This window comes from Buceros rhinoceros, unplaced genomic scaffold, assembly GCF_000710305.1.
Source record: "Buceros rhinoceros silvestris isolate BGI_N320 unplaced genomic scaffold, ASM71030v1 scaffold17185, whole genome shotgun sequence".
NCBI classification, from domain to species: domain Eukaryota; kingdom Metazoa; phylum Chordata; class Aves; order Bucerotiformes; family Bucerotidae; genus Buceros; species Buceros rhinoceros.
In genome coordinates, this window is record NW_010414788.1 from 2,084 (window position 1) to 10,807 (window position 8,724).

The following is an 8,724-nucleotide window of genomic DNA, read 5'->3' on the forward strand; positions in this document are numbered from 1 at the left end:
TACTTCTTCCCAGCAATGGAAGAATCATGGAAAGTTTCTCTGCAAGATATGCAGATGAGCATGGACTTGTTTGAACTTCATTCCTACTTGCAATTTACATATGAATGTGGTAGAATCATTTAAGCTGAAAACCAAGAATGATACATTGGAGAAAAAAAAGTCTTCGCTCAAGCTGTGCAAAACTGCCAACTGCAGCAACCACACATTCAAATGAAGCTGGATAACTCCCAGTAAATTATGCAGACATCCAAGGACTGTCAAGAGCAGAAAGCTCTGAAACCAGAAGCAGATTTTGTTTTGCAGCATGTATTTTGCTGAACTGAAACCCTGAAAAGATTTCTTGTGACACTGCCAGTTGATTAGAAACCACAAACTATTACAGGCAAATTCTTTACACTTCTGAAAGCAGGGAAAGCCCAGCTCCTTGGGGCTACCTATAGCCTTTAGAGAAAGGCTGTTCTTTGTCTCTTACACCTATAAACACTGTACATCTGAGTCTCAACAGCATGACATTTGCTTTACACATCTTCACATTCAAGGACTCTTCAACAGTTGACAGAGGTACTCCATCATGTTTGGTTCAGTCTAGAAAAGAGCGCAGATCATCCACTGAATGACACAAGCAAGCCACTGTTACAGGAGCCAGGTAGCCTTGAAGTTACTTCCAGGTTGTTCTCATTCACAACAGTCTTCTAATGATCTCTTCCTACTGGCCACCATCTCAGACAGTAACGAGCAGATACTCAGGATAATTTACAAGTCGCTCTAAACTCAGTCAGTACTTTAACAGAATACATACAGTCCAGCATGTCAGAAGTCCAATTTCTTTAGCTGTTCATACGTCAGAAAGAACTGAAACAGCTGATTAAGGGAAACACTTTCTTGTTCACACAGTGCAAAACAGTCACTTCACTACTAACAGACAGGAGGAGCGTCTGTAAGAAGCTTTGCCCTTCTCTTAGTTCCTACGTAATGGTGCTGGCTGACCATTTTTGTTATGTATTATGTTATGCATTGCTTCAGGGCACTACTGTACATCAAAAGCTTTAAGGCTGATGATGCCACCTGCTCGCCAGCCCTGTTCCTCAGGACTGCAGAGGCAGGAAAGTACTACAAAGGCCTTTACTCACTTAACTGTGATAAGCTAAAGTAGGTTTGCTTCTGGTCAGAAAAACTTTACTACCAACCCACTTCCCAGGGCTCCAGTCAGCTGGATCTTGAAACGCAAATCAAGCTGTGCGAGATTAAGATAAATGCAGAAAGATTTCATGACTAACTGCTAACAGTTTCCCCCATCCTGGAAACAGCCCCCATCCCTGACTCATCTGGTCAATTTTATTTAAATCTAGGCTCCAAACTATGGAAATGAATGGTAAAATTGGAGGAACAGAAAAATGTTTTGCTAGATCACATCCTAATATTGACTCTATGTGAATCACAAATTCAATCTGACCAGCAGCAGTTGACTAAGAAAATGGTCGACTACAGCATTTTCCATTCATAAAAAGAGAGTACATATTTGTACTGACACAACATTCTCCACACCAAGCACTCCATGAAACTGCCTGTCAATACTTGATGTTGTATGGCTAGTGTAGTTTTGCACACCTTTGAAAAGGATACAATGATATTCCAAGGACCAAGTCTTAACCAGTTAGGCCAAAATCCTTTATACAAAGCAAAAAATCCTTCATTCTTCCATGTCTGGGGAAAAAAAAAAAGAAAACACAGAACAAGAACACACTTATGTAGTTCTTTATAGTAGAAAAATGCCAGCAGCATCTCAGCTAGCAGGATTTTATACCACTGAAAGGGATTGCTTAGTGCTGTAACCTTGATTTAAACATACTGTATGACAGGGCAAGGAAACATTTCACTGGATAAGGCCAAGAGTAATGCCTGCAGAATTACCTGGCAGTCAGTGTTGTTTAGTACCCAACCCCAATACATCCTAATTGCATTCTGAGACTGTATTTTGTTTAGTTGGTTGGTTTTGTTTTGTTTTTCCCTAAAACACCTTGCAGACAGCTGCATGTAAACCTGCAGCTCATGTTAGGCACCCTGCTAGAATTTTTCCAGTTTGCTTTATGTACTTCACAATATTGCACTGAACACAACTTGGACTGTTACACCAACTGGACTGGACAGTTAACAGTCTGGACACCAACAGTTTCTATCCACTCTTCTCCATGGGAAAGATCACCCTCATTCCCAGATTAGGGATTCAAGAAACCGAACCAAAATAATCAGACTCAGATTTTGACATTGCCTTTGGCTGTCCTAGGCTTTTCATTACGCGGTAAGCAGAGAAAACCATCTGCCCCAGAAGAAACTGTTCTTTAAGAACTGGCCTATGAAATTACCATTTCCTGTCAATATCCTAACATCATATAAAGGTAACTAAGAGACAGCGCTGCTGAGACTCAGTCTACACATCCAAGTGCCAAAAGGAAGTAAGTACCTGCCGCACACACTAACTTTCTTCCTGCCCTTCTGTCAAGACAGCATATCATTTTCACAGCAAGTGCGTTACTGGCAGTTGCAGCTGTTTTGAGCATAAGGGCAAAAAACCCATTTAAATTACTAGGGAAATACTAATTTCTAGGGAAACTGAAAACAATTTCAAGTGCTACACTAAAATCACTGCTTGATGGTACCAGTTTCTATTTATTGGATATATGAACTACTTACTTGCAACAAACAATCCAAAGTACCCTTGTAGTTTGAATGTCCTCCTTGTAGGCTTCTCTGATTCATCATACGTGTTCTCACAACATCAATTGGGTTGGACGCAAGGGCTCCAGCTAACCCACAAGTAAAACTTGAACTAACAAAAGAAAGATTTAATGAAATTTGGCCTATCATTTAAAGATGCTCAAGAATTTTCCCTCCCCAGAAAACATGTAACAATAATGCTTTTAGTTAAAAATTATGTGAGCTAATAGATACAAAAAGTTACTCTTGATTTACTACAAAGCATAATTTTGAAGATTTCATACACATTCCTTATATACAGTTTCTGTGTACTTGAACAGATGTTTGTGCCTCTAAGAACAGCAAATACTTGTTCGGAACTTGCCTCTAACCTCAGTTGGCAAAGCTGAATGATTCAGACCATCCACAAAACAAAATTCCATATCCAAAATTAAGATAAATCCAATTCCTAACAAAATTGGCTTCCATGCTATGTGCTACCACTGGAGAGGCATTAAAAATTATAAACACATCAAAAGTGTATTTGCATCCAGATAGATGATAGAAAAACCAAAAGATTCATTCCCTACAAGAACTAACCAATGACAAGTGATGCAAACAGCTAGTTATACAAACTTACAGGAAGTGAGTATATACTGTATCTCCCATAAATCCAGACATAATTATGTGCTTCTTGATAAGGTCATACACTGGCAGTTCCACTCCAACAACAATAGCAGCTCTCTGTGCTGTCAGTGATACTCCCTGTCAAAAGAAAGTTTACAGTTTAAATTTAAAATTAACTTTTGTGCACCATCTGAAAAGCCTGGCTTTTATAATACAAAGCAACTCACCATCAATGCGTTAAGAACATCGTGAATTCAAATACGGCTAATTAGTACAAGTTTTAGATGTATGTGCTCCAGAAAATGTGAATTCAAATTAATAGATGAATCACTTTTCCACACTGAATAGCAATTTCAGTTCTTTGATGCTACTCCATTTCTGCTTAACATCTAAATTCTTACATAAACAGTCAGCTAAGTCCTCAACCACCAGGTGATACTGGCTCCGTTCTCTGCTAACTGAAAAATTAAAGTAAGGAATCATCAAATCATCTGGTTAGAAGAGACCTTTAAGATCATCAAGTCTAACCGTACTCCCTGCACTGCCAGGGTCCCTAAACCATGTCCCTCAGCACCACATCCACACGGCTTTTAAACACTTCCAGGGATGGGGACTTCACCACCTCCCTGGGCAGCTTGTTCCAGTGCAGAAAAGTGGAGTCTGTAAAGAAATTTTTGTTAATATCCGCCCTCCGAGGGATGGGCACTCCCCCCCCCCCCTGGCCAGCCTGTTCCAGTGCAGAAAAGTGGAGATCAAGAAACTTGGCAGAGAAAAAGCACACTAACTGAAGAAAACTACTATTTTCCAGCTGTTTCAGAACAATTGTCCATTCTTGGTCTTCAGTTGTTAAACACTGACTGTAACTGGTGTAAGAGGCAAATTCCAAGACTGAGTACAAGAATACCTGAGCTAGAGAGAATGTTCATTAGTACCTTTGTTTCCAAATGTTTAGCAAGTGTTTTTTGGAAAGAGCAAAGCATACAGACTAAGAGGTGTCTCGCAAAGGGTTGCTGAACTAGTGCTAGAGCCAGTCACCCTAATTTAAGCTTCCATTTGCCTCCCCTTTATTAAAACTGGCCAGTCCTTGAACACAAGACTGGCCGTAACCCCCACAAGACACAAGCAGTGCAGTCATGACAAAGCACGTACATATTAGCTACTGACTTCACCATTTTTCTTTTCAAAGAATTCTGTAGAAGTACGTGAAAATGAGTAGAGCAAGAAAGTGTTCTTCAATTGTAGGATATAGCTCAAAAAACTTGCCTTCCATAATCCTTTAGTGCCTTCATTTTGGTAGATCTGTATGAAGTTGCCCATCATTCCCCCTTGAATCAGACTGCCTTGGGCTTGCATTCTGATCTGAGATTCATTTGAAGACAGAATTAGAAAATGAACACTTTTCAATCATACAGCCAGTGAGTTTAATACAGTTTTATTAATTTTAAGTTACAATCTTAAGTAGTAATTCAACTTTGAATACAACTTAATAGCCGAATTTATCATAACCATGATGCAATCTTCTGAAGTGCCTTAACTATCCAAACGCAGCCGCTAATTTTGAACAAGTACGTGGTGCAGTTCTTAACTGCATTAGGTTACTTCTATTTTGGTACTTGTACACTACTCCATCTAGATTAGACTGACAGATGGGTTCTGCAGGATGTCCTTTACAGTCTTCTCACAGGAACATGTCAAAAGGAAATGTTAAAAAGATTAAGGTTTCAGCTAGTGAGAACCATGGCCTTCAACACCGTGGATTTCCAAGAATGTCCTTGAGAACCTGCCATGGGAACTGCCAAATACAAGTTTGGTGACAAGCAAGTTGGTACATGGCTGTAATTTGGGGCAATAACTAATTGAAGTCACCCTTGAAATAGAAGCTTATGTTTGAAATGCCTCTACACAACCGCATCAGCTCTGTCTATGAAGGAATAAGTTTTTTAGTAGTTTAAGAAGAAAACTACCATTTAAGTCACTTGCTACAGTGCTGTAACTTAAATTCCATCAACCCTTTTAAGTAACTGGAAAAGAGGACATTGTCTGTCGTTAAGCTAACGAATTCTGAAAGAGGTCAACATTTCACCAGTTCACTTTAAATGACTGTTGCTGTAACACTAGTTCCATGGGACACTGCACTGCAAAGCCTCTGTACAGGATTAAAGAATCCTACAGTACCAATAGCACTCACTGAAACCCTTGCCTCTGAGTAGATATTCACCTATTTTGATCTCAAGAAACATCCTCGTATAACAGTGTAACCAAGAAGTATAGGTGAAACATGCACCGTGTCTTCCATACAAACTACAGCATGAAAGTTAAGAGACACCTTAAATTATTCTCTCCCCACTTCCAGAAAAAGTTATGTAGGTCCAACCACCTCCCCACCTATCAGTTTCGTGGTGCATACTTCCAGATAATTAGTACAGATCCGAAGCAGGCTCCAAGAATTCAGAATGTTACTGGTTTTTAAAAGTTAAGAGATGAAGATAGTGTTACAACACAACAAATCCTATAGTCATCATGAGACTCTGCATTTCCTCCTGGAGAGGACAAAAAATAAGGACGCATAATTACCTTTAAGACATCTGTAGGGTTGGCAATAGATGATGAGATTACTCCAGAAAGAACACCACATAGAACATTTACCATCAGGGTTTCGTCTATACCATAAACAAAAAAAAAGTTTAGCTGCAGATTTACAAAGCTTAAGATAATGCCTAAGGGCAGGATGCCACCCCTCCTTTAACCAGAGAGAGTACCAATTACAGAAGCCTTAAAAACTGCTCTGACGAGTTTTCCTTGCTGATTCACGTTGTTGTAATTGGTGCAAGGAATGTCTTCTTGGTAAACTTGTTCAAACTGTTACAGTAAGATAGCAAATGGAAACAACCAGCTTCAATTAAATCGAAAAGAACTCACTCACCTTCTGGACGCTCAACAAACATTCTTTTTAAACTCTGGTAAGTGCCTATTTTTATAGTTCCATACGAAGCCTGTCGTAGCATTGCAGGTGCAATCCTGTAAAAACAGGCAGAGATAATATTTATGCTCAAAATTGCAGGAGACTGATTATCAAATACTTTTTAGAGTAGGAAAGACTGAACACAAGAAAGCTTTGTTCATTTAAATCAACAATTTCAATTCACTACAGATAAAACAAGGTTTTGAGGTGCTCTGGGTTTCAAAACTTAATATGCAGATTACATCTTTCCCCCACGTCTTGCACATTTTAAAGAGAAGTTTGCCTGTTTGTTTACACACCCAGTTCAATTCAATTTTTTTTCTGATGGAACAGCCATAGCAGCTGTATAGAATAACTTCATGCTTAGCTATTTTAATTTTTTCCACATAATTTGTGTTTTTAAATGAGATGCTATTGCACAGTGCAAAGATTGAAGAAATCTAAGCTTGGGCTTCCAATTTCCACATTAATTGAGGCTAGCGAAATACCCTGTAAATCTGAAACCCAGGAATTCACACACTACGGGCTTATAATTATCAATAATTATATTGTTCATAAACCATTACTGAAAGTCAGTTAATGTTACCCAGAGTATAAAGCTTTCAATCCTTCTTCTCTGCATATTTTAACCAGTGCATGCAACATTCCACGGTAGCGGATCTCTTTATATTTGGCATCATTAACTTGACCTTGAACCTGCAGACGTGTTTTGGTCAGATCAATGGGGAAAGTACCTTGAAGAAAAACCAGAGAGAAAATTAATCAAGTATTTACCTAACCAAAGGCAACAGAGAACATGATACAAGAAACAGCAGCCTTTATTATATGCTAAAATATATAAAATACTGCCGGAGGAAAAAAGACTTACAAAGACTTTCTTTTAAACAAGTGTTACATTTTACATCACCTTGCTGCTTCTCGTCTGCTTGTCAGAAGCCCTATCTACCTCCTATGTTAGGTTTTGCATTCACTGTGTTTTCAGGCAATGTGGCATCGGCTATAAACAGCCACGGTGAATAGGACTCTGCAATCACAATGAAGTACAGAGTTTCCATGTGTATTCTACCAACATCTTTGAAGAGAATTCCATTGAAGGCAAAAAAAATAAATTCCACAGGACAAGCTGTACAAATTCTAGTCTAGATCCAAAAAAGCAATAGCAGCAGTACCCATTTCTGTTACTGCTTTCCTGTAGCCTACCTACTATGTCGAGTTGATACTCTCCATCCATTCTTAATGAAAGGGTTTAGAAAGCATATTCCTCCAGATCTTATCTTTAGGAAAGGGACCACCTCAACATTCAGTGCTCACCTAAACACTAATAGGAGTCAGGATTCACTACATTTGATCTAACAAGGTTTACCAGACAAACAAGGCCTTCATGGATTGCTTGTCTTCCTCAAGAAGCTTTTGGCATCATTGGACACATTTACTCAAGTGAAATAAGAAAGGTTTTAAGCTCAAGTTTAAACAGGATTCATAAAAGAAGGTAGAAAAGGAAAATAAAATAGTAGGTTTAAGTGTAATTTTTATATTACATCTGCTTTATGAGACAGACTTCTCAAGCAAGCCCACCACTGTCATATTTCATTCCGCTACTATGAAAACACAGATTTCCTTTATTTTCATTTACATGCATTTCAGGTAAGACTTTAAAAGGATATTGGTATTTTAGGATTGTCTTTGGAGTAGGCACTAAGACATCAGGTGCACTGCCTCACTATAGCAATCACTCGATGTTGCACACTAAGTGAATTTAAGTGTTCAAATCTAATCAGCCACTCACGTTCAAAAAAAAGGAATTTAAGCTGCAACATAGCTACTCAGAAGAGCTAAGAGAAAAAACCTACAATTAAGAGGTTAACTTGCCTACTCTAGCAAAACAAGAGCTGTGTATACTTACGACCACTGTCTAGGAACTAAACAAACACCAAATAACAGAATCCAAAGCTAACGTTTGTATAAAAAACAAGGCTCACAGGACATGAGTTTATAGACAGAAGCGTTCTGACATTGTAACAAAGTTCTCAGCAACCCTTCAGTCAGCATTAAAGGAAAAAAAACTATGCTGTAGAGCAGTATATACCTCTGTGCCTCTGATAATCTCTTTTAGAACAAGTTGGTCTGTGCTATCTGAGGAAAACTTACCACATTCCGCAGTGATTGATGCTAAGCCTCCATAAATAAAGGGCTTCCAGTTTAGTGCTGACATTATTGATTTTTCTTTCTGTGAAATAAGACAACGATTTAATGCTTCTATAAGCACATCTTATATAAATATATATAATTTAATAAAACTTTGTGCATTATTCATTTAAGATGGACCTTCCAAATATAAGGGTAAAAACATGTAATATCTTTGACAATCTGAAGAGAGTCAGTAAAACTCCACAAAGGCATCTGAGTTCAAATCAGCACCTCTGGTATGTATTTGGGCCACC

At 38.5% G+C, this 8,724-nt stretch overlaps 1 protein-coding gene across 1 annotated transcript; it reads right to left on the reverse strand.

Moving 5' to 3' along the window:
- Positions 1 to 810: 810 nt before the first annotated feature.
- On the reverse strand, positions 811 to 8,503 carry LOC104494397 (kidney mitochondrial carrier protein 1). Its single transcript, XM_010137216.1, has 9 exons — positions 8,432 to 8,503; positions 6,870 to 7,017; positions 6,245 to 6,339; positions 5,896 to 5,981; positions 4,585 to 4,680; positions 3,335 to 3,459; positions 2,692 to 2,827; positions 1,624 to 1,704; positions 811 to 852 (listed from the first exon to the last, which is right to left on the reverse strand). The coding sequence occupies exons 1-9, from the start codon at positions 8,493 to 8,495 to the stop codon at positions 811 to 813; spliced, it is 873 nt and encodes a 290-aa protein (XP_010135518.1). The 5' UTR covers positions 8,496 to 8,503.
- Positions 8,504 to 8,724: the final 221 nt, after the last annotated feature.

What these genes read in the sequence shown, in the direction of transcription:
- LOC104494397 (XM_010137216.1), bottom strand. Translation starts at nt 8,495, where the DNA reads ATGTCAGCACTAAACTGGAAGCCCTTTATTTATGGAGGCTTAGCATCA. An exon ending in ATCAATCACTGCGGAATGTG is followed by an intron (nt 7,018 to 8,431) that starts GTAAGTTTTCCT and finishes TTTTTCTTCAAG; the next exon opens with GTACTTTCCCCATTGATCTG. An exon ending in GCACTAAAGGATTATGGAAG is followed by an intron (nt 3,460 to 4,584) that starts GCAAGTTTTTTG and finishes TTCTTTTGACAG; the next exon opens with GGAGTATCACTGACAGCACA.